The sequence below is a fragment of the Toxorhynchites rutilus genome, chromosome 3 (assembly GCF_029784135.1).
Source record: "Toxorhynchites rutilus septentrionalis strain SRP chromosome 3, ASM2978413v1, whole genome shotgun sequence".
Taxonomy (NCBI): domain Eukaryota; kingdom Metazoa; phylum Arthropoda; class Insecta; order Diptera; family Culicidae; genus Toxorhynchites; species Toxorhynchites rutilus.
In genome coordinates, this window is record NC_073746.1 from 239,661,572 (window position 1) to 239,688,729 (window position 27,158).

Consider the following 27,158-nt stretch of genomic DNA (forward strand, 5'->3'; position numbering starts at 1 on the left):
GGTGAAATTGAATTTTCGGTTCAAGGTTAACTCTTTTCAGCAACTGACGGCTAATGCCATCGGGGCTCGTGAGTTTTTTCTTTTTCCGTGGAATTTCTGTTGACAATGATCCGGAATGTTTATTTTTTTTCACTCCGGAAAATCAAATTTTCCGGATAATCGAATCATAAAAAAAATAATAGAAAAACTCACAGTAAATGTAAAATAACTATGATTTGCACTGATTTATTTGTATATTGCAGTGTCGTAGCCAGAAATCGACTAGCGCCCCCTGGAGGGAGGGGTAATGTTTTGAAAATCGAAACTAATTGTATGGAACAACCTCTGTTCCAGACCCCTCCTCTACTTAGCTATGTTAAATTTTGTTCAAATCATTATATTTCAGAGGCATGATAACAAATTATTCTAAATTTCTGATAAAAAAAATAACATACTCCAAAGTCTAAAATTTCGGATAATCGAGTCTTCGGATAATCGAGCCCAACCTGTATTATATTCGCGGCCAGCCTCTGTAGCGTTATTCTCTAACGATTATCATAGAAGGGGGACGTAAGAATCAGGATTCACTGAGGTAAGTGATGTAATTATGCAGTCTAGCAACCAATTTGTAAAAAAAAAAGTTTTTTGACGAAATCCAAAAGTCATTGGCTACCTAAAATCACAATTTTCATTATAATATTATCAATTAAAGTTACGACTATTTTTTTAAAAAGGTGTATTCAAAGTATTTGGTCTATCTTTAAAAAAAACGTAACTCAAAATCCAAATGTCTGATTAGAATATGACGTACGGCAAAGTAGTTGTAAAATTATTGAACCATTCAGGATGAAAATATATTTTAAGTACACAATTAAAAAATATTACTCAAAAATTGATTTCAACGATAAAAACTTATATCTCAAAAGACCTACCCTTGGATATTTTTTTGTTATGAAACTCTCTCAATTCAACTTTTTTTTCACACTGTGGTGCGGTGTCGGACTCTCTGAAATAGAGGTATGAGTTATTGAAAATTTACGAAATTTCAATACTTTAAGAAATCGTAACAATTTAAGAAAAGTATTATCAAAAATGGAATCTACACGTGATTCTACATGAAAAACTGTATATAACGTCTTACCATAGAACTGTATAGATACAAGAAAATATAGGAGTGCGTTTTATCACATTAAAATCCATTTTCAGTTTCGAACAAAGATCAATTCCACTAGCGCAAACATCAAATAGACTAACAGCACTTGTCACTGTGTTATTGTAGAACATATGGGAATTTAATTTTCCGAATTTTCCCTTTTTCCTTCAGAGTTTTCCGAAAATTTTCAATTGTCATGTTTGGTTGGAATATTTTTGGTTGAAATATGTGTAATATTTTTATGGGACCCCCTCTCCATTCTAGAGGAGGGAGGGGTGTCATATCCTCATAGAAACATTTCTCATACACAAAAACCCTCACATCCCGAATTGTGCTTGATTAGTTCTCGAGTTATGTAGAAGTTCGTGTTTCGTTTGTATGGCAGCCCCCCTTAGAGAGGGGGGAGGAGTGTATTCACCATAGAAACGTTTCGTGCCCCGTAAAACCTTTACATGCCAAATTTGGCTCCATTTGCTTGATTAGTCACCATAGGAACATTTATTGCATCCTAAAATATCCACATGCCAAATTTGGTTTCGTTTGCTTGATGATTTCTCGGGTAATTCAGAAATTTGTGTTTCATTTGTATGGCAGCTCTTCCTTAGAGAGTGGGATGGAGATGCCAACCACCATACAATCATTCATTGCACCCTAAAATCTCCATATGCCAAATTTCGTTTCATTTGTTTGATGATTTCTTGAGTTATGCAGAGATTTGAGTTTCATTTGTATGGCAACCCCCCTCAGAGAGGAGGGAGGAGTGTCCAACTGCCATAAAAACTTTTCTCGATCTCTAAAACCTCTATACGCAAAGTTTGATTTCATTTGTTTGATTAGCTATCGAGTCGTTCAGCACCCTCCTGCCCCCTCTTTAGAGAGGGGAAAGGAGTGTCAACCACCATAAAAACATTTATTGCTCCCTAAAACATCCATATGCCAAATTTGGTTTCATTTGCTTGATTAGTTCTCGTGTAATGCAGAAATTTGTGTTTCATTTGTACGGCAGCTCTTCCTTAGAAAGGGGGGAGGGGTATCGAACTTTCATAAGAACCTTTTCCGGCTCCAAAAACCCCTACATACCAATTCTCATGTTGATCGGTTCAGTAGATTCCGAGTCCATAAGAATCAGACAGACAGACAGAAATCCATTTATATATATATATATATCTATATAACTGGCCAAATGTTTTATAAAAATGTATTTTTCCATGTTTTTTACTGAAATTAAAACAGGCCGAAAAGTACAACAATTTTATCGGTGCGGGTATAATGGACATGTAGTGGGGGGATATGGACAGGTTCATAATATACGAAGCGTAGAGGTTTATTGCTCGCGAGAGGAATAATTTCACTCTCTCCCAGTGTTTGTGTGTCCAGTAACTGAAATAGAACAAAAAGAGAAAGCAATATAAAAAGAGTTCAATCCCTTCTTCCCTTCACTTTCCATCATGCAATGGATGTGATTATGGATATGACTGTCCATTTCACCCCCCAGTGCAATTATTTCAATAATTTAAATTTACCACTTACGAATGAATTTACTTTTCCGTACATACCAAATATCGCTTCTCTGTCAACTCACAAACCGAAATATAACCATCAGCGAATTCAATTTTGCAATTAAACCACTCAAAATGCTTAATATCGAAGCCGTAAAAGTTATATCCACACGCGGAATCATGTTTGATTTTCGGTTTTGTTTCTGTTTTCCACTTTTGATCAGTATTCATTGTCATAGGATGGTTTAAATATTATATAATAGCATGTAGAAGGGTTTCCCATCGACAGAAATTTGAAATTCATAATGCAACTATACAAATCAACCACCTGTCCAATTATACCCCCACTGTCCGTCTTACCCGCGGCTCCCCTATGTCAAAATTTGTTGAATTTAAAGAGTTTTCTGATAAAATTATGTTCAAAAATATCGAAGGGTAGGTCTTTTGAGATACAACAGTTTTTAACATTCAATTAAATTTTTGAGTGACATTTTTTAACAGTGTATTTAAAATATTTTTTCTCTGCATATTTCAATGGTTTTCCAATAACTTTGCCATACGTCATATTTCGATCAGAGATCTTGATTTAAAATTACGATTTTTTGAAAAAAAAAGTTCCATCTTCTTGCATATGCCCTTTTGGAAAATCAGTCGTAATTAAAATTGGTAGTTTTATAATGAAAATAGTGGTTTTGGGTAGCTGACACTACATGTAATTTTTTTATAATGGCCAATTTTTTACACCCATAAAGTTTCACTGAAGTCAGAGATGACACTGCCAGCTCCTATGTTGAATTCGTATGTACTTCGTCAATGATAGAATTAGGGATTGGTTAGTTAGCGTTTGCTCTTTATTATCGAAAAGTTGGAAAAGGTATGTTGATTTTATTATCAAACACAATTATTATACAGACAGTGAAATGATTGGATCAGTTTAAATTGACTATGGAGAATGAATGTTCTTATCCAATAACAATAATCCTGTGTCATCATCCATGTGTCATAATGTCATAATAATCCATGTCATCGAATAATTCATAATTATAGGTCAATAAACACTTCCGTCTTAAGAAGAACAGATTCGAGATTATGCTCAATGATGGAAGAATTCGAAAAAATTCCTGTGGAAAAATGTTTGACTTATGTTTTAATAACTATTTAAATTTCAATCATTTGTTAATCAAATTTTAATTTTGTTAGTGCGTTATTGGGACGAAGTAAGTAAACAGTTCATTTACGAATAGGAGATTTAGTTTGTATATCTTAATTTGCTATATAACGTCGAGATTCTGGGCACAAAATGCGATTGAATACCAACCAATTTTCAAACAACACAATAGTTAAGTTGAATCAAATCAATTTCATCAATATGCATACCGGAATGAATTATGGTATATTTTGTAGATAAACCAAAAACAAATAGAAATGAAAAAAAATCATGAATAGGAACATTTCGAGAACTGCGCGATATGTTAATATCTAATATTAAAAAAAAAGTGTTTTCAATTTCAATTCATTTTTAATTTTCTTATATATTTTTTTTCATTTTCCTGAAATCTATAATTGTAATGTACTCTTGGGTTCAGAAAAAGTACTCCCAAACATTATCACCAGAGCTATGGAAAATATTGTATAGGGTACCAAATAAGAAATTGTTTAAAAAAATATATAAAAAAATACTATCGAATTTTTTTTTTAAGTTAAAGTAATTTTTCTCGTAGTTCGAAATTCTGTATTTTTTTTTTAAATTTGTAGATCTTTTTAAACATAATTTTCATTTAAATGTAAGTGTTTCCGGTATGTGATTTCTTTCAAAGTTTTAGAGCGTTGTGTGGTACAATTTTTTGATAATTCGAAATTTTGGAAATTTCAAATTGAGTTTCGAGATACAGTATTGCTTCAAGATTGTTCGTACGCGTTTTTCAATATTTTTTATTATTTTATGATGTTCCGAGAATTGAACGTACTATTTTCTCTAATATACACCGTCTACATTTTTTTTTATTTTCATGAAATCGATGAGTTTATAATGTGCGTGGATTTATATTTATAAGACTGAACATATCAACATCTGATCAATTTGTAGAATTATCCAATTTCGTATAAATTCGATTTGACAATATGTTGTGGTATATCATAGTAAGATGCACTTTGAGTATTTTTTTCATGTTTTCGTTTCCATGTTTCAATTGATCATGATGTAAAATAATAAAAACTACGTTTTCTACGTAAATCATATAGGGATTCAGTAATTTTTTTAAATTTTTGAATTTAGTACCCTATACAATTCATAGCGTAAATGATATGGTTTGAGGCTATTTTTACGAATACACAAATACAATACAATTATAGATTTTAGAAAAAAAAATGTTTTTTTTTAATTTTTGGAAATATTTTTTTTTGTACCGCGCAACACTGCTAAAATTCTGAAAAAATCACACATATCTATAAAAAGTGGTGAACACATTTGAATATGAATTGAAGTAGTACTGAAATTCTAAATCTTACAAAAAATTCAATATTTCAAAAAAAATTTTAGTACTACAATGTTTTCATTTTTTGATAATATTTTTAATATTTTTATCTCGAAGCTATTGAGAATGGCATGCAAAAAATTGAACCACATCGGTGTTCATAAAATAGTCAAAATTTCTTATTTGGTACCGTGTACAATATTTTCTATAGAGCTGGTGATTTGGATTGAGGGCACTTTTTACTTTCTTACCTAGCCAGGCCCTATATCAGAGGTTGAAAAAAAAGTAATTAGCATTTATTTTCAAAAAACTCAAAATCAGGTAAAACTCACTCATCTCAATGTATCTCTCCCCGAGATTCGTATTAATTCTGGAGTATTAAAAACATCACCATCATTTGTCATGGTGGCAGGATGTTGTGTACTTCCATCAAACGACAGAGTGCTCCTTAGAATGGTGGAAAACCTTTGTCGAATTGACGAAAATAGGTTCTGATACACTAGCTTTCGTTATTTATTGAGAATCACAACAATAATAGTTCTATGTTCATAATTTAAAAAATTCCATTTGTTTATAACATGTTAGTTGAAAATAAAGTTATCAATATCAAACAATCAGAGATGCACTGTACTTGATATGTTGTATGGTTATTGGTCAAGACAATAAGAAATCTGGTTCAGGATGCTATCGGGTTTGGCGTTAATTACAGAATCATGCCATGAATTTTCCTTTTTCCAAAAAATGAAGCAAAATGAAACAATTCAAATATGATAAGTAGCTGATCCGAAATATTCCAAGAGGTCATCATATTTGGTGAAAAAATAATTCTACGATTATGGTCAAATCCCGACTATGACATCGTTATAACTTTTTTGAGCCCAATTTGTTCGCATTAAAATCGCAAATTCAAAAGTACGCTACTTGAAACGATTTTGTTACATTCACTTGAAAGATTTAAATTGGTGGAATCAAGGACAACATAAAAGTGAAAAACCTTAAACTTATTTTTTTTTTCAGAAGTTTCATTAATTTTCTACCAAAAGTGTATCATAAAACTTGATTGTTTCTTTCTTCCAAATTAAAGCTCTTCAGCTACTCTACAATTAATTTTTTGTCGATTTACTGTTTCCTCTCTTATTTCCGCTGTAAGCTGGGAATTTAAGTATTTTAGAAGTGTTCGAAATTAAATTGTGGGAAAAATAAAATAGTGAACAGCGTCGTGTCAAAGAACGAATTTTGAGATTTGAGAGCTTGTATTTGGTTGATAGAAACAGTTAAGTTAATCATGAACTTTGGGAGAAAATTAATAAACATGCAAATATTCAAGTATGGATGGTTATATAATGATTGAAAGTAAATCATCGCACTGATTCATGTTCATGTGTTCATCAATATGTTAATACAACGGGATGAGAAATGTGCCGTTTTCATGATCCGCAGAACTAACACCTATCATTATAGTTATCTGCTTCGAAATGCTTTCGAACATTTTCTTTCTGAACATTCACCCGAAACACTATTCAACATACAACACCTACCTCAGAGGCAAATAAGTGGCACTGCTCGCGAGCATGTATTTCTTTTCTATAAATATCAGTCAGTTTATAGATCGGATCCAAATAGAGGTGCACACTCAACATTCTTCTAGAGATGTATTCGAATAAACTGAGAAAAAACAAAAAAAACATTTTTTTGCGATTTCACAGATTCAACAAAAAAAGGACACAACTCACTTCTCCAAACATTTGAGGAAAGTGCTTTTCCCACTCCGCTGTAGAACATCACATCCTAGGGTCGTTGCGCAGATCATATCCAGTGAGCACTTCGAAGTATATTTGAACATATTCACTGTTTCACCATCCTCGCACTCGCTTAAATGGGTCACCAACTCCCGGCAGCACTTCGAGAAAATGGGAATGAAACTGTTCAGAATCCTTAAATTGAATGTTGGATTCAATGCCTTACGTTGGCTTTTCCACAATTGATCTAAAACGATCGAAGTAAGAGAATTAGGATGACAACCACTATTATACACTAAACATCGCCAACAAACGTACATTTTGCCGAAAACACTCCGTGCTCGAATCCGACAAAGTCGTAGAAATATCCTTTCTGCAGACAGTCCGGATGGGAGAGAACCTGATGCATGAGGTCTGGGTGGCTAACACCCAGCAGAAGAAGCGGACCCAACGAGAGCCGGAACAACCGATCATTATCACGAAACACACGATATATCACATCGAACCGTTCCGCATCGGTCATAAACATAATGGTGTAGTCAAACCCGAAAACGTGTTTTTCGGGTAATACAAGTGGCAAACTATCCGCGAACGCATTCTTCCTTCGGAAGTATAAACGAATCCACGCTCCTAACAGGACAACGCTGGTGAGGAACAAAATCAGCAGCATCCTGCTCTGTTCAATGTACTACTGGCTAGCAACGCGATCAGGTCACAAGTTTAAACCCTACTGAATAAACAGTTGACCTCACGACGAGTTTTGTTCAGTCCCAATGATTTTCGTAGGATACCATGCGTGCATGAAGGTTTACGCTAGTAAAATGTGATCATGTTTTCTGCATGGTGAACATGGTATATTGCCAGATGAAACAGTTTTCGCGCGCGACGTTTGCCAATGCTGAGAGAGTGTTGAATAATTGATGACGATTTTGAGGCGCCGCAATGCGTCTGAACGGAAACACGCACGATGAATATCACTTACGGGCTTTCTGCATCATGTTTTTTTTCCTTTCATCTTTGATTTGGTTTCACTCGGTAATTTTTCCAACGACCCGCCATTAGCAAATCCTCCGAAGGACACGTTTGGTGAATATTCTCCTCGGGTGATCGAATCAAAAGATAACTGGCAGCCAGCCGCGTATTTCCTGAGATTGGCTATCATAGTTTTTATTGATAACGTGGCACGTGTAATCATTACTATCAAAAAAGAGTTCAATGTCAGAGTGTAATGAGAAACCATTTGAGTAATAGTAAATCTACATAACGTCATTTGTTGCTATGTCTTCTGATATCATCGCGGTGTGTTAGTCTCGATATATTAGGCTGTCAAAAAAGTCCTGCGGTATTTCCGCGAGGTGTCGTTGTAAGCGCGTAGTTCTAGTTGTATTCATTGTATCGAGTCATACTATAGCTTGTTGGAAAGGTATTTTTGCGCGCAATAATATAGTCCTTGACAGTGTTTTGTTTGGTTAAGTCGTTCGTGAGTTATAGTGTTGCAAATATGGAGCAAAATAAAGAGAAAATCCGACATATTTTACAGTACCACTATGACAAAGGCAAAAATGCATCTCAAGCTGCCAATAAAATTTGTGCAGTTTATGGACCCGATACAGTTTCCATTTCCACCGCACAACGATGGTTTCAACGTTTTCGTTCTGGTGTAGAGGTCGTCGAAGATGCGCCACGCTCCGGAAGGCCTGTCGTCGAAAATTGCGACAAAATCGCTGAATTAGCCAAGAAAGACCGGCATAGTAGCAGCCGTAGCATCGGCCAAGAGCTGGGGATAAGTCATCAAAGCGTTATTAACCATTTGAAGAAGCTTGGATTCACAAAGAAGATCGATGTATGGGTGCCACACACGTTGACGCAAAAAAACATCTTTGACCTTATCGACGCATGTGAATCGCTGCTGAATCGCAACAAAATCGACCCGTTTCTGAAGCGGATGGTGACTGGCGATGAAAAGTGGGTCACTTACGACAACGTGAAGCGCAAACGGTCGTGGTCGAAGCCCGCTGAAGCGGCTCAGACGGTGGCCAAGCCCTCATTAACGGCCAGGAAGGTTCTGCAGTGTGTTTGGTGGGATTGTCAAGGAATAATCTATTATGAGCTGCTTCCTTATGGCCAAACGCTCAATTCGGACCTGTACTACCAACAACTGGACCGCTTGAAGGTAGCACTCATGAAGAAGAGGCCATCTTTGATAAACAGAGGCCGCATTGTCTTCCATCAGGACAACGCCAGGCCACACGCTTCTTTGGTGACGCGCCAGAAGCTCCGGGAGCTCGGATGGGATGGGTTCTTTTGCATCCGCCGTATAGTACGGACCTTGCACCAAGTGACTACCACATGTTTTTGTCCATGGCGAACGAGCTAGGTAGTCAGAAGTCAGGAAACAAGTCATCGAACAAAACGGCGCATATTTGACTTAAAACAGATGATTGTAACTAATTTTATGAACAAATGAAAATTAAAAAAAAAATACCGCAGGACTTTTTTGACAGCCTAATATCTTTAACACTCCTATACTCACGCATTGGTCTGTCAGACCGAGGAATCAATAATTCGTTCATTTCTCAGAAAATATCAACACTACGACTTTGCAATTCTCTCTAGCTTCGTTATTCGTCGTTCGTCATCGTTTAGCGTATCGCATGTGTTGGTACAAAGGGGACGTGTGCCACTTCTTCAACACTTTCGGTCTGACACACCGACGCGAGTATAGGAGTAACTTTTTTGGACAAGTGCCTTTTTTCATATTCTAGAATTTGTTGAATGAAATGAATAGAATAATGTTAGTGGCGTGGAATATTTGTTGAATATAATGCATAAGATCATTACAGGACTATTCTTATTTGATTCCAGTCCCTTTTGTAACTGGATTGAACGGATCCATATATTAACTATTCGTCGATATATTCGTCGTTAGATTCATACGTTCAAAAGCAAAATATATGTTTGACTTTCGTATAGGTATTCGCTGAATATAATGATCATACATATACACACTTGTGAAAGAATTTCACTTGTGGAAGAATTGTAAACAGTAAACTATAAACTAATCGGTAGCTTATGGTAATTTTTAACAGTTACAGTTTCGGGGTTTTTTTTTAATAATGGACAATATCGGCAAGAAACAAGAAAGAGAAAGGCTAGTTCCTAGAAATCCTTTTATATCATCTTTTTATGCCTCATCTAAAAAAGGCATTAATTTTTAGTTTACCAAGAAAACAAAGACAAAGAATATTAGAAATATGCAAACTTTATATTCCAGAACCTAGATCATCTGGTAATTATCTAGAAGATTGTTATATATTCTTCTCTTCGATAAAAGACCCGAAAAACACGCAACAACTGTATAAAATGTGAAAAAATATGTTTGTTTCGAGCATTCAGTTATGCTATGTTCTGATTCTTACTCAAATGAAACCACAATCGATTGATACGTTTTTATGTTATTTTATATCTCTTCATACTTCCATGAATCATATTCAGTTGCTTACTTTTAATTAATAACAGTGAAAAATTCTAAATTCGTTATTTGTGTTGGAATATCAAAAATTACTCTTTTTCGAGGAGGCTGAATTATATGACTATTAAAACATAATAAAGACGAAGAAAACATATTTTTTCGAGTTTTTTCATTCAATCATACCCTCTCCTAGAAATAAATGCCAATAAAGTCTGAAAAATACACAATGGCAACATTACAGAGAAGTTCAATTGTCGGTCTGTGACACCGTGCGCGAGTATACGTGTTATGATTTTGCACGCGAGTACAGGAGGTTAATGACAATCCATTCCATAAAAGCTTCTTCTTCTTCTTCTTCTTCAATGGCACTAACGTTCCTAGAGGAACTTCGCCGTCTCAACGTAGTATTACTTGCGTCATTTTTATTAGTACTTAGTTGAGATTTCTATGCCAAGTAACACGCCTTGAATGCATTCTGAGTGGCAAGCTCTAGAATACGCGTGATCACAGTGCAAGTCGGAGGAAATTTCTTTGACGAAAAATTCCCCCGACCAGAACGGGAATCGAACCCGAACACCCGGCATGTTAGTTGTGACGCTAACCACTCGGCCAAGGGAGCACAATTCCATAAAAGCATGTGGCTTGAATCAAAATCTTTGAAGGATGAAATGAAAATGTTTATCGAGCGGTTAGAATACTGTTTTAATTGACCGAAATTTGACGGCTAGTAATAATCAGCCAAATCACCGATGACTGACAAATTGAACAAGAAGATGCCACCAAAAACCCCCGACAAGACAAACCAGCTGTCCAACACCCCGTATCAGGAAGCAGCCGGTCGTCTGATGTATTTGGCCCAATGTACCCGACCGGACATTTCATTTGCCGTGAATCAGTTTAGCCGATATAATTTCAATTCTGGGATGCAGCATTCTGGGTGCTGTGAAGCATCTGTTCCGTTACCGGATTCTATCTTTTTTCGCACCTTTCCAGCACTTTGTTTTGGTTGGCTTGCAATTATGTAAACGATGACTGTAAATTTAACTTTGCGTAGCCAACAATTTTAAGTTACGATTCAATTGAACGGCTGTTTTTGTTCATCAGGTTAACTGACCAACTCAACACTCCGAGTCAGTGATGTTTCATAGAACCTAATTGGAGATCGAAACGCAAACCGTTACAATTGGTTAATGGTACGATCGAAGGCGAAGGCAACACTCGAGTGATGAAAGCGCCAACAAGTAGGCAACAAATGGGATTTTTTCAAACGGTTCACATGCACTCTTTTCAAAGTGCCTTATCCAAACGGTGGTTAGCGGGAAAACATATTTTCCATCCCTACCAGCGGGTGTTCATTTTCTTATAAGCCCAAACGTTCAAGAAGCATAATTGCGAATGAGTTTGTTTGGGCTTCCGCCAATCCGTTGGCGCAATCAGTATCGTGGCGACTATCGAGTCCAACAGTAGCTTTTAAGTATCAACTCGGGTGACTTGTGTCGATAATTCATTCGAATTCTCTGAGAAAGATAAAATAATCATAATGATAACACTCGCGTTGTTTGCCGTAATTTGGCTGTCGCTCTATGCCTATTGCAAGGTTAGGTTTAGGTTTGCCGAAAAAATCCCACCGCTTCCGCCATTGACACCGTTTTTCGGAAACGGACTAGAGTTCGCTTACAAGAATTCGTTTGATATTCTGCACAGCCTGACGCGTCCCTTCTGGGAAAACACACGACTTGTGAAAGTGAGTTTTGGGCCGATTCCTGTGATTTGCCCCACCCACCCGGATTTGATACAGAAGGTGCTGACCGAGGCTGCGAGTATGGAAAAACCGTTCGTGTACCTCTTCCTGCGGGTGAAGCAAGGATTGCTGACGGCGCAATGTATGTGATAAATGATAGTTAGACGAAATATGACATTTTCCCTGGTTTCAATATTGGTGGTGGTGAAAAAAATTGTTTCAAAATTTCACAAATTTCAGAAAGCACGTTTGATTATGCTCAGAGTTAAAACAAAACTTCTCAAAGAGAAGCGATTTTAGAACATTTTTGTTAGTCATTCCAAAACGATTGTATGGCGAAATATGTCATATTGCTTATTGCAGAACTTGACGGAGTGAAATAAAATGTTCGGCATGAAGAAAACAGCGCTGACGCCGCTAACGGAAGGCATGTGTATTTGGCAATAGTATTTTTTTCCTTTTCACCTTCAATTTCATTTCCTATTTCAAATAAACGCATGCTATTCTTACGATCACGAACATCGATGTAACTCGCCTCGCATGGAAGTCTAGAGTTTTGAAATGTTTCTTTGCGATGTGAGGCAGTGTAAAAAGTTATGTGTTACGAAGATAACTATATGATGAACAAATTAAATTATATTATCTAATTATCAGAACCGGAAATGTATGCAGAATCAAAATGTGGACAAAATATCCCTATTACACATTTAGGAAATCAAACTTACTTGAAGATTGCCTCGTTTTTTTGTTTTATGAAAATAGTGACTGTGAAATGTACATAATAGAAAGATAAAGAAACAATATTTCAGTCTATAGGTACTAGTACACAAGATTGATTTTGCTTGAAAATGTCTGCTATCTTTCCCCTTTCGGTTGCCATATAAAACCCCTACTCAGGACGCCATTTGAAGCATACCTTGAAGTAGGTTTCGTTGTCCATCATCACACAAACGAATTACGTCAGCATCCTTTTGTACAGCTTCCAGGATCGTGTTTTGGGTGTCTTGTTTTGTTCATCGTTGTGATTTGGAGTCACTGCCTTCTTATAAGTCGACGGTACGGGTTGCCTTTTTAGCTCGATGTATTTGTAGACTACCATCCCATTCCATTTGCGACATCCCGGGCGGAGAGGCTGGAGTATTTGTTATCGCTACGGCTTCAGACTTTCGATTTCCCCCCGATATAGGCTCCCTAGCTCTAGACCAGGGATTGTCAAAGTAGTCGATATTGACCCCTTGGGGTCGATATGAGTTTCCCAGGGGTCGACAAGATACTGTATAGGTTGTGTTACGTGAACCAACTCGTTATAAGAATGACTTATATTTTAGTGGAAAGTATTATTGTTAAAATTTGTATTAATAATTATTAATTACACTTGATATTTATGTATGTTCATGTATATAAAACTAGCTGACCCGGCAAACATTGTCCTTATATGGTGTATTGCTAGAGAATATTTTGGTTGGGAAAAATAACGAATATACTTCAAGAGAGTTTGTATGTTATCGTTCAGATCTTTTAAATTGATCTAAATGATGATTTTCACAGTGAAACATACATATGCGTACTTCTTATTTTCGAATTTTTCCTCTTTATTTCAAATATCCTTCTCATATATAAAAATGTGCATAGTCAATTTTCCGAATTTTTCTAATCATCTCAAATATTTTCCAAAGTACTCTATCATTCTAATTTGGGCGAAGACAAACTCACAAAACATATAGACGACGTAGATCTGATCAGCCGTTCTCCCGTGATGATGAGTCATACGTACGTGGGAAAACTCTCTTTTATATATAATGATGATGTCAAGTTTACTCACTTGACGAACAACATAGTTTTTGGGGGTCGATGGAATCACTTCATTCTGGAAAAGGGGTCTCTGGCCCAAAATAGTTTGAGAGTCCCTGCTCTAGACAAACGTTCCCCGAACCTCATTATTACGTTGATAACGGTTGATTTTGCCAGTTTTCACGATTTTGCTAACTCTACGTACGAGTAGTTAAGATTTTCACGATGCGCGAGTAATTCCATTGCATTCTTTGTTTTAAAGAGGCTTTGAACTTTTCAGTTCATTCGCCTCTACGCTGGTAAAATTTTGATGCATGTTTGGTCTTGCTTAGATGCCATTTTGATAACCGAACCTAAACACATGCACACGTTCTTCACATAAAGTACTTGGAACAGGATTACATTTAATGAGTAACCTCGCATTTCAACATTCTTAATGATTTATCGAGTTTGTTGATTAAAGTATTCAAATTAATACCTACCGTTGGGTTCTGCAGTTTGGAATAATGATGCTTTTGCATTGAGATCTCTACTTCCTAGTTTATTAAGAATTGTGTATTCAATTAAAACATATCCTTTGTACGTGTTTGAAAAATGAAAGCCGTTTCTATGTTTGTTATTCTTCATTGTCACTCCATTTCTGATACAACATATCCCTATCATTTTGTTCTTGTAGATTTCGTACCAATCTGGTGAAGCCCAATATGCGCTAGATCTCTTCTAGATCGCCTCTTGTTTTGTGTATCCTGATTCGTCTCAAAAAGCAAACAATCGAATGGATTTATTCTTCGTTTGACGTATTCAGCATACTTTGAAGCTCACTTGCTTCCCCAGCCGGATTAACTGACTGCACTAGTCATAACTCAGACGATCATAATTTACATACATCTTGAACAGTAGTTGGAATTCCTTTTCTTGTATGTTTTTTTTCGAAAATATCATTGAGACTGCGAAACGACCAGAGATACACATGTTCGTTCAGGGGCCTTCAACGTTAGCTCGTGCCATTGCACGTCTGTTGCAGCATTGTTAGAATGCTATCAGGGATGCGTGGGTTTGTTATTGTAATTGCACATAGCTCGTTCGGAATCCAAACAGCCGGAGAACTTTAAACTATTAGGTATGTTGTTACGCTAAAATGGAACCCGTTTATGCCCATGGTGTTACAGGGAGATACTCAGTGCAAATATTTTGAGATGTGAAATAATATTACAACAGAAGTAAGAGAGATAATACTGTTTTGTCGAAGAAGGAATTGTAGAGCGGTTTGATAACTGTTGTTTAGTTGATAGAAGTAAGCAAGTTTATCATGCATTTCTAGGAGAAAATAAAAAAACATAAAAAACACGAACTCCCAAGATTTTTACATCTCGAATGGAATTTAATTCTAGTAATTGAAATGTTTTACAACTTCATTCGTCAAATAATGTTATCTTTCAAAAAATAATCAGCAAAGTCATTCTAAGTAGCGTATATGTTTACTTAGAATTAGTTTATGCAAGGTTGAGTTCAAGAAATATTCAATATCTCTGTCATAGTAGAGATTCGAACATCTGCATACACTCTGTCCAACTTCTATAAGACCACCCTGATTCTATTTCTTTGCAACACAAACAGTTAGAATTTCAACAAGATACATTGATACATTGTTGAATGGTTAGAATAAAGTATATTTAACTTTAACTTCGTTCAAAGAGTTGTTTGTTTATTTATTGTGTTTAAATGTGATAATTCCAGCTGTCATGTTTATATAAGGCCATGTCAAAATGCATAAGAATTATCAATGAAATATTCAAAACGATCACCTGATTTACATATCAATAATTGACAACCTTTTCATTCCCACTAATAACCTTGAAAATTCGTGTTGGTATACTATTTACTAAATTCTGCAAAACGGATATCTCGATATTTTCACATGTCTCCGAAATTGCGACCTTGAGCTCTTCAATCGTGGTGTACCACTTTCTCTCATTGTAGATTCTGCGTACAAGGATCGCCCTAAGATTTTCAACATGATTCAAGTCAGTGAAGATAAAATATAGATTAAAGAACTTTTCGTTATGGTATATAGCAAAATGTATTCTTCTGGAAACATTCTTTGTCATAACATACCATGTCCCACTGCACAATGGTCCAGGAGGTGCATTTAAGTGAAAATTAGCAATTAGAGCTCGACAGTTATTCTCTAGACAAAAACAGTCTTCGAAAAAGTTGTTACATATAATAGAGCGCTCATTTTTATGTTATCAAAAATAGGGTGACCAAACTGGTCGATGAAATAAAACAAATAACAAGCTTATCTTTATAGATAGTGTTAAACATAATTCGATAATGTTGTAGCCCCAATTATTGGAGATATTTTTTTTTCTATCTCTTGAATAACCGATATAGCACTCTTTTGTTGGTTGCGTTAGAGTCACCATGAAGAAAACTTTTTTTTTGTTCTAACTTTTATATTTCAAGTTCTACATGCATATGACTCATACCTCATACTTCACCTTTACGACTTTTCGACTTTGAAAGCATACTAATACAATTTTTTTTTAATATAGAAGTTAGAGTAAAAAACCGATTTTTTCGGTTATCCTAGTGCAAATTAGATAGTAATCGGGAAAAACAACTTTGTGAGAGATATTTACTCTCTAGAAAAAAACAAAGTAGTTCGGCAAAGTTGTTGCATATGATAGAGCACTCATTTCTATGTTATCAAAAATAGGGTGACCAAAAATTTAGATGAAATAAGAAATATAACTTTCTTATTTTTATAGATAGGAATAAACATAGTTAGACAATGTTGTAGCCCCAGCAATTTTATTCAACTTTGTAGAACAAAGTTTATTTATATCTTTAGATCTAATCGATTTAGCCCTTTTTTTCTAAGTTACATAAAGGTGACCATGAAAAAACGGGTTTTTTTGCTTTAACTTTTATATTTCAAATTCTACATCAAATCGAAAACACATTAAAAATCACACATTTTATGTACTCGTAAAGTCACATGTGCTCTTTCGAACGCCGCCAATAAAATTTGTTTAAGTTTGCCCCAGAAAGAATGACAAACAAATGAAGAGAGCGTATTTTTTGGGAAGAAATATCGATAACTTTGAGCGGAGTTGAGATATCGATAAGCTCTGCATTGCAATACATTTGTATTAGTATGCTCTAAAAGTCTTTCGAAAACAGTTTGCATGTAGAATCTGAAATATGAAAGTTAGAGCAAAAAAAGGTTTTTTTAAGGTGACCCTAACACAATTTAGAAAAAGGCGCTATATCGGTTATTTCAAGAGATGGGGAAAAAAAACCTTGTGCTACATAGATATCTCAAGTAACTGGGACTACAACATTGTCGAACTATGTTTATCTATATCTACAAAAAAGGGGCCGCACAAAAAATCGTAATAAACTTAACCAGTAGCTTTAAAAATTATGTTCGCTACACAATTGCGGTGAATAGGGACCGCATAAAAATAGTTTCCCTAGGAAAATAACCCAAATCGTAACGATTCCATTCGTGATCAACATTCGATTTCCTTTTTTCATTTTAATAAGTGGCCTACTCACTTGAATTCCCAGTACTCCAATTAAATAGACACAGTTTTAATCGTCCTTCCAAGTTAGGTATAAGGTAAATAATGTTGGTTTGTCCGATTTTGGGTGTTTTCACTCAACTAATAAATTCAAATAGATTTTTCTTCATGAAAATCGCATGTAATCAAGACGAGTTTGGGTTTGTTGAAAAGCCCCAAGTCTCAAGCTGCTAATATGTAATACCATAAGTCGTTCAGACCATTTTTTAATGAAAAAAAATTGAATTTCAAGTATATTTTGTATTTCTTATTGCTTAAGCTTTCTGTCATCATATTGGTCCATTAATAATTTAGGCTTTCTTCAGATTATTGCCTTTTCTTGGATATTTTAAAGGTGAACAGGACAGAGAAACTTTATTTCTACTTCGCGCGATGGACAACAAGACAAAACAAACTGCAGCGCGCCAAGCGTTGCCATATTAATCATGTGGACAATCCAACATCAGCGTCGTCATGGAGATCCATTACATTATTTAGATATATAAATCTGATACAAATGGTGTGCAAGCATGATGTTTACAATATTTGTAAGTGTTATAATCCAGAAGAGATCTGAATACGTACCAAACAATCATCTGGTGGTCGATTGAAAATAAGCTCAAAAGAGGTGCGTATTGACTCCGATAGAAGCTGGATTTTATAACCCTTAAAACATGTGAATTCGTAAAAATATCTACTAAAACTACTGTAAATAATGAAAAAGACAATTTTATTTATAGTTTTTGAAACATTTGAATACCTGATTTGGCACAGGTGCGCTGAATTAGAGCATCCAAAAATGTGGACAAACCATGATCATGATTTCGACTGCGTAACATAATTTACCTTATAGAAGGAATTGATGTATTGCGTAAAAAGTGGATTCTCGAAATATTCTCGACAGTTATTCTCTAGACAAAAACTGTCTTCGATAAAAAAATTGCATGTGAAAAATGTGAAAAAACGCTCATTTTTATGTTATCAAAAAAAGGGGACTGAAGTCTTCGATGAAATCAAAGATCCAACTTTTTTATCTTTATTGATAGAGGAAAATATAGTTCAACAATGTTGTAGCCCCAGTGATTGTAAGAAATTTTGTAGAGCAATGTTTTAATCTAACTCTTTTAATAACTGATATAGCGCTTTTTTCTAAGTTGCGTTAGGGTTACCATGAAACAAACGGCTGTTTTGCCCCAACTTTTATATTTCAAATTCTACATACAAACTTTTAGAGGATATTAAGACAAACATTTTGCGATGCATAATTTGTCAATATCCCAACTCTACTCATAGTTATTGATATTGCTTCCCCAAAAATACGCCCTCTTCATTTGTCGTTCTTTTTGGGGCTAACATAAAAAATGTTTCTTGGCGCATTTGAAAGAGCATATTTGACTCTACATAAAATGTGAGATTTTCAAGACTATGTTATGTTTTGTATTTCAGTAAACTAAAATTGAAATCATGAGTTTGAATGAGTTTGAGGGTGAATAACAATCAGTAACTTTGAGTAGGATTAAGGGGGTAGTATACTATGGAAAATATATTTCTGGCTGTAAATGTTGGGATGTCTACTTTATTGTAGCTTTTGTCTCAGGTTTGCCCGATGCTCCGTTCCGAAGTTTCAATCCAGTGATCCTAAGTCTTTGCTTAAGGAGCGCGTGAAGAATGCGCGCAACGCATACATCAGTTGCTTACGATAATGGATATCCTCCTGGCTACCAATGCTATCAAACAATATAATGTATGGATATATCTGAATTGCTTTTTGAATTGGTCCTATGTGCATTTGTCGATCAAAGACTCAACTTGATTCGCTTACTATTCCGAACAGAGCGGAGGATGTGCAATATTGATGCATGCAAATGCATGGAAATTGCAGCAAATAAAGCAACCTATGACTTCAATGATGGTATACAAAGCGTTTTGGAGATAATGAAGGAACTTAAACTTGAATTTGGACCGGAGTGCAACAATCACTGCTGAAAATCGGATAAGGAACGAATCGAACGAGCAGATATTCGGATGTCAGAAGCATCTAGAAAAGCCCTCATGTCCAACTTGGCAACACAAAAGTTACAGGAAGATCAACTCGATTTTTGAGGCCAAAAAGGTATTTCTTTTACAAAAAATATAGCCATTTCGTTAAAAATCAATATTTTGAAAAAATCCTACGTACGATGATAGGAAATATATCCAAGATCACTTAAAAAATCGGGTTGAAATCGGCCCGCTAGAAAAACTCCCACCAGTTTACAAGGTTTTGGCTGCAAGGGTTCAACAAACCGGTTGCAGATATTCAGGGGACAGTATAATTGGCCCCAATTTATTTTTTGTTTTAGTGCACCCGTGGCCGAGTGGTTAGCGTCTCACATTATCATGCCGGGTGTTCGGGTTCGATTCCCGTTCTGGCCGGGGGATTTTTCGTAAAAGAAATTTCCTTCGACTTGCACTGTGGTCATGCGTATTCAAGAGCTTGCCCCTCGGAATACATTCAAGGCGTGTTATTTGGCTTAAGAAATCTCGACCAAGTATTAATAAATGACGCTAGTTAATGCATACGTTGAGACGGCAAAAGTTCCACAAGGGAACGTTAACGCCATTCAAGAAGAAGAAGTTATTTTTTGTTTGTTTAATAATATATACCTAATGAAACTGTGATATAAGATTAACCCTTTGCGGTCGTATTAAATTTGGGCATGGGTGTCGTACTGGTCGGAATTATTTTTACTTGAGAAAGCAGTAATACATGCAAGATTAGTAAAAATAAACTTTTTTTGTGAACTATATATATGAAGTAACCCTTTGCGGTCGTTTGTCTGCTCTCAGCCACAAGGAATGATACTAAACATTGAATTCAACGATATAATAGTTTACATTTTTTGTAAATGAATGTCTAGTGAACCTTTTTCACGAATTCATAAGGAGTTTTTATATATAATAGGTAACGGTACTCGGTATGAACAACATATTATTAGCGTGGATAGGTAAGAAGATCTCTTTCCAGGGAAAATAATTCCGACCGCAAAGGCTTAATTTAACAATGTATTTTAATGTGATGTTTTTATATAAAAAAGATTTTGTCGTTTGGGACACTTATGCGATTATTCAAATGACATAAGACATTTATGCAAACAGTAGTCTTGATAATTATTAGCAATCTTTCCAATCACACCAAAGTGTTTCAAAGTGGCTAAATTCTGCTTTTGTGAATTTTGTCCCACATTCCTATGTATTCAACGCACTGTGCTTCGCTTGTGTAGGTTTGATATTGAGTACCGTTATCTATTACTCATAGAAGCATTGTATTGATTCGTAAACAGGTTCACTAGACATCAAGCTTCGTTTAGGAAAAGCATAAACTGATACTTGGTTGGGTAAAATATAAGATTAGCATGGTTTTTTGCTATGGTGGCTGAAAGCAGACAAACGACCAGAACGGTAATAAAGGTATGGTGGCTGAGAGCAGACAAACGACCACAAAGAGTTAATCATAGTAATTTATTTTCTCGTTGAAAAAAATCGTAAAAATCTCAATTCTTTATGGTGTTTATAGTGTACCACCCCCTTAATATATTGCCAATCTCCATAGCAAAATGTTGGTCTTGATAAGCTCGCCCGAAAACAATTTTGATGTAGAATTGGAAATATGAAAGTTAGAGCAAAAAACCCTTTTTTCATGGTCACCCCAATGCAACAACACTAAATCGATTACATAAAAAGATACTAAACTACATTGTTCTACAACGTTGATTAAAATAACTGGAGCTACAACATTGTCGAACTACGTTTATCTGTATCTATACAGATAAGAAAGCTAGAATTTTGATTTCACCTAAAAGCTTGGACACCCTATTTTGACAATATAGAAATGAGCACTCCATCATATGTAATAACTTTGTCGAAGAAAGTTTTTGTCTAAAGAATAAAGATCTTGCACTAAGTTGTTTTCATGGCTTATCTAAGTTGCTTTAGGGTGACCATGGAAAAAAATGTGTTTTTGCTCTAACTTTTATATTTCAAATTATACATCAAAGTTGTATTCGTACAACTTTTAGAGCTTTTCAAGGCAAACATTTTGCATGCAGACCTCGTCAATATTTTAATCCTACTCAATGTTATTGATGGGTTTTCACCCAAACTTTATGATTTCATATTTAGTTCACTCGAAACAAAAAATAAACATAGTGTAGTCATAGAATACAGTTTTGATGTAGAATTTCAGATATAAAAGTTAGGACAAAAGACCTTTTTTTAATGGTTACCCTAACGCAACTTAGAAAAGGGGCTATATTGTTCATTTCAAAAGATAGAAGAAAACTTTTTTCTATAAAGTTACTTACAATAACTGGGGCTACAACATTGTCCAACTATGTTTACCTTTATCTATAAAGATAAGAAAGTTAGATTTTTTATTTTATCGAAAATTTTGGTCACCCTATTTTTGATAACATAAAAATGAGTGCTCCATCATATGTAACAACTTTTTCGAGGACAGTTTTTGTTTAGAGAACAACTGTCGGACTCTAGATGGAAATTTTCACTTAAATGCGCTTCCTGGACCGTTGTGCAATAAGAATGATTTGCTACTTCCAAGCGTCATTCAGTGTGTTCTTTGTGCAATTTCGCTGGTTCAGTATCTTGGGCTAAATCCTTACAAGATCAAATTGACTCAGGAACTGAAGCCACTTGACCATATAAAGCACCAAAAGCTCTCCGATTGGACTCTGGCGAATCTTGAAGAAAATGAAGTTTTTCATCATAAAGCACCTTCAGCGATGAGACTCATTTCTGACTAAATGACTTTGTCAACAAGCAAAATGCGTTATTGGTCAGATGAAAACACACATGTGCTTCAATAAAAACATTGCATCCCCAAAAATACTGGTTTCATGCCGGAGAAGTAAATGATTGGGCCGTATTTCTTCGTCGATGAGAACGACCGTCATGTTACCGTTAATGAAGAGCGATATCGCGACGTTTTGGAAGACTACTTTTGGCCAGAATTGGAAGATCTTAACATCAATGATATGTGGTTTCAACAAGACGGTGCCACTTGCCGCACAGTGCACGTTACAATAGATTTATTGATAAGTTAGTTTGGTGAACGTGTTATTTCGAGAAATGGAACTGTCGATTTGCCACGATCACCACCTCGTTCATGCGATTTGACGCTATTGGATTTTCTTTTATGGGGCCATGTCAAGTCACTGGTCTATGAAAACAAGCTAGCAGTTTTCTAAAAGCTCAGAGACAATATCCAACGCGAAATTCTCAACATTCCGGTTGAAATGGGTGGCCGAGTAATGGAAAATTGGGCCCAACTGATCGATCGCTGGGTTTTTCTTCTGCCCATGTTTGTATAGGAGACGTAAGTGACAAAATGAACAAAATCGGATTTTTCGCCGTTATAGATTCTACGCAATGTAATACGTTTGTTCAACATGCAAACATTTTTTGTTCGAAAACATTCGAACAAACGTTTTGAAAAAACGTTTCAGAAAAAACACTGTTTGTCCGCATAACAGACGTAGTTCCATACAGCTTTTATACATCGTTTGAAAATCAACAATTATCAGTTTTATGTGATGTAAGCTATAAGTCTTTGTAAAGTCCAAACATGCCTGTCACGATAGTGTTTTATTATTTAGTGTTTCCCAATAGATGAATATAAAAAACCATTGAAACGCTGCTCATATAATTACTATTTTCTGTACGCAGCACTGCGATGAACAAAGAGAAGCAATTGTTTGAATGTTTTTTTAATGTTATAATTACTTGGATTTCTGCATTTGAATCTTCACGTAATTAATGAAACAATCAGATCAGTAGTAAAATTAAAATAATATTGGTTGTTATCATTATAACTCCTCGGATTCGACATCGAATTATTCCACCTACTCGGCATTTACTCATATCGGTGGTGTAAGTCACTCCACCATCTTAATGCTATTGATCGTGATATCGGTAAATCATGCTGTAGATTGCCTTTACAAACTCAATTAATTGAAAAATCACGAAATTGCTATTCTTATCATATCCCAGAGTATTCAGGAAAAAGTACTATCATAGACTCGCAACAAATCCAAAGTATCTTTTCCAGACATTTCACTAAATTTCTTCCAAACGTTTTTGATTTTATCCGATAACAACTGAAACTACCGACGGAGACGTTTTGACTATTATCGGAAATGTAAATACTAACGCTACAGACCGAGCAACCTGGTAATTACGTCTAGCTATGCGAACAAATGTTCATAGCTAGACGATTGATTGTCCGCATAAATAGACGTTTTAATTCGCAAAATCACCTGGGCCCTCTTTTTGCTGATAATATCCTTCAACTGGGCCGATTATTTCATTAGAAATTTGCATGGTTACGTTTGTAGACAAAAAACAACAAAAATGCAAACATGGGCAGTATTTTTCTTGTTCCCACCAGATTTGATGGGTACACCATATTTGCAGGGCTGCTGTCCGGCAATTTTGCAACATGCTTTGCTCATCGCACTTGTCGAGCCTTTGCGACTTTCTGGATGGTGGAGTGGTATTCGCTGTTGAGTTGCGCAAGTTCGTGGTTCATCCTCTTTCTCCATACTCCGTTTTCCTGTATACTGCCATATATTTTTCTGAGCTCTCGGCGTTTGAAAACACCAGGTGTTAGTCCGCATCGACCATCGTCCTTGCTTCGGCCCATATAGAACAACCGGTTGAATCAAGGATTTGTACATGGTACACTTCGTATGAGGTCGGAGTTTGTTGGACCCTAAAGATTTACGGAGCTCATAGTAGGCACGACTTCCATAGACAATGCGTCTTCGAACTTCACGGCTATTGTTGTCAGTTGTTATCAACGAGCCGAAGAAGACAAATTACTCTACCACCTCGAGCTCATCGTCGTCGATCACAACACTATTACCAAGAAGAATTCTGTTACGATTAGTCCCTCCTGCTAACATGTGTTCATTCTTAGACGCATTGATCGCAAACTCAATCAGGCCTCCTTGGTGTTTCAGTCGAGTATACAATCTGCATGAGTTCATCTGATTATGTCCACGTCGTCGGCGAAGCAGATAATCTGACTGGACTTGACTTGACTGAAGATCCGGCTGTGCATGCTGCATCCTTCTCGTTCAGAAGCGCTCGGCACCCATCATTAAATCATTCGTTCCGTTGTCCTCGTTGTTCATACCCAATAACGGTCTCTGTTGTGTTGCTAAGTGCTGCTCTCAAGGTGTTTCAGCATTCATCGAGGGGAGCAGCATCCAGTTCGTCAACCCCCGGTAACGTAGCTTCAATACACTGCGAGTATGTTGCAGCAACGTTCGGCTCCTGCAGCCGTCGTGGGTGGTACCGTGGTGAGCGCTGGTATCTTATGTTATTGACGATTGACAGTTTAGAACGCAGTTTGACCATCACTGAATCCATGTTAACGCCTCCATAGGTTCTGACGTCGCTGATATCTGAAAAGTGCCGACCGTCGATCAAAACGTAGTCAATTTGTGCTTCCGTTTGCTAGTTGATCTCCAGGTGTAACGGTATTGGAGGCTGTGCTGGAAGAAGGTGCTACGTATGGCCATGTTCTTGGAGGCAGCCCAGTCGATAAGTCTTAGGCCGCTTTCGTTGGTTCGCGGATGAGCGCTGAACCTATCAATTACCGGTCTGAACTCCTCCTCTTGACCGATCTAAGCGTTCAAATCACCACTGACGATTTTTATGTCGTGTTTTGGGCAGCGATCTGGGCGATTTGGGCACTCTAGCTGCGCGTAGAATTCTTCTTCATCGTCATCGGTGCTAGCTAGATGAGGGCTGTGGACGTTGATAAGGACCGTATCGTTAATTATGGGTACGCTCAAAACACAGCTTTATTTCAAATATTGCATTTATTTTTCAGTTCTGATATCAAAATATTGTATCTTATGAATGAAAGAAAGGAGTAACAGTAAAAAATAATCAAGATTCTGATTTTCGCGCCAATGATCGCACCTGCTTCTTGATGTCCCTCATTAGGTTCTGGACAACCGTCTCATCGACTTGTTTGCTCACATTTATCCAATCCTTTTTGAACTGCTCAAGGTCATCGGCTGCCTTGTCCTTCTTCCGCAGTCGTCCCTTCATCAAAGCCCAAAATTTTTCAATAGGTCTTATTTGCGGACAATTTGGAGGATTCATCTCCTTTTCCACAAAATCGACATTATTCTCGCGATACCAATCCAAGGTCAAACGTGCATAGTGGCATGATGCCAAATCAGGCCAAAATAGTGTCGGACCAGTGTGCTTTCGGATGAGCGGTAACACACGCTTTTGGAGACATTCTTTCCGGTAAATTTCACCATTCATATTCCCGAGAGTGAAGAAAGGAGATGATTTCATGCCACATTGACAAACAGCTTGCCAAACCAGCACTTTCTTACCGAATTTTTCGCAAAAAATTGACTTCTCTGCGTTCGGGACATCTGTTCCTTGCTTTACAGTGTAAAACTGTGCCCCAGGAAGAGTTTTGTAGTCCAGTTTGACGTAGGTTTCATCATCCATGACGATGCACAGTTCGCGTTTGCTTAAAATCCCATCGTAAAGCTTACGGGCACGGGTTTTCACGGAACTTGCCTGAATTTGGCTGCGTTTGGGACATTTTTGCTTTCTATATGCCTTCAGTGAGTTACGTTCTTTGGCACGTTGAACCATACCGATTGATGTTCCACACTTTTTTGCGCAATCCCGTATCGATAATTCCTTTTTTCTTTCAAATTGCCTGCAAATCTTTTTATCCAAGTTTGGCTTGGATGGCCCAGGTTTTCTGCCGCGACCGGGTAGATCCTTCAATGTATTATACATACCAAATCGCTTGATAGCGTTTTGAACCGCATGGACGCTTACTCCTTCCGCCTTCGCCAATTTTCTCATTGATATTCCTGTTTCGGAGCAGTATCTGGTCACAATGGATTTTCGTTTTTCTTCTGTTAGCCCTCTCATGATTGCACTTTTAGGAAAAAACGATCTTTTAACAATGCTAACTGAACGCTAACTGTGTCAACAACAGGAGAAAAATAAACAGCTGTCAAAACAAGCTATAGTCTTTTTCAGACGGAGACTCTAAGGCGTACCCATAAATAACGATACGGTCCTTAGTGCTGATGTTGGAGAAGTGGTCTCGCATACTCAGTCTGCGCATTCTTCATTCATTCTTTCTGCAAACTCTTAGATATCGGATTCATTTCCCGATCAGTTCAGGATATTCCCGGGTTGAAAATCTTTGTGACATTTATTAGAACAAACATTGAGCCTGAAGTAGAGACTAGGATTATACATAGGTACACTCTGGTGGTTGTGCATGGATCGATCATTATGAGTTGATTCAGACAGACGGGGTTACTTTTGAAAATTTCCAATCGATGGAGCATTGATTAGTTTCTACATCTCGATTCAATGAATCGAAAAACTTTTATCGATTCAAAAATCGCTACTCGATTCCACCATTTTTTATTCTAATCGTTGTTTACAATGTCGTTATGTTTTACCTTCAACTGTCGCTTCACTATTGCCGAAAACTTCTGTAATGGGTGGAACTGGAGATCAATTCCATTCTCCAGCTTTTCATATATTTGTGCTATACAAAACGGAAAAATAAAATCAGCGCTCTAATCAATTTTCGTTTCTACACCGATGGAACAAATCCACTATCAGTTACAAATTCATACTAATATACAATGATCGGTATCGAAATTATAACGGTACCGAAAT

General features: G+C 36.4%; 1 protein-coding gene across 1 annotated transcript in view; it reads left to right on the top strand.

Annotated features, from left to right (window-relative positions):
* The window catches only part of LOC129774058 (uncharacterized), a 78,874-nt gene that overhangs the window by 15,489 nt on the left and 36,227 nt on the right, over nucleotides 1-27,158 (top strand). Inside the window, exon 7 of the mRNA XM_055777755.1 lies at nucleotides 12,021-12,199. Within this exon, the coding sequence (XP_055633730.1) occupies nucleotides 12,021-12,199 (179 nt within the window). The remainder of the gene's footprint in view (nucleotides 1-12,020; nucleotides 12,200-27,158) is intronic.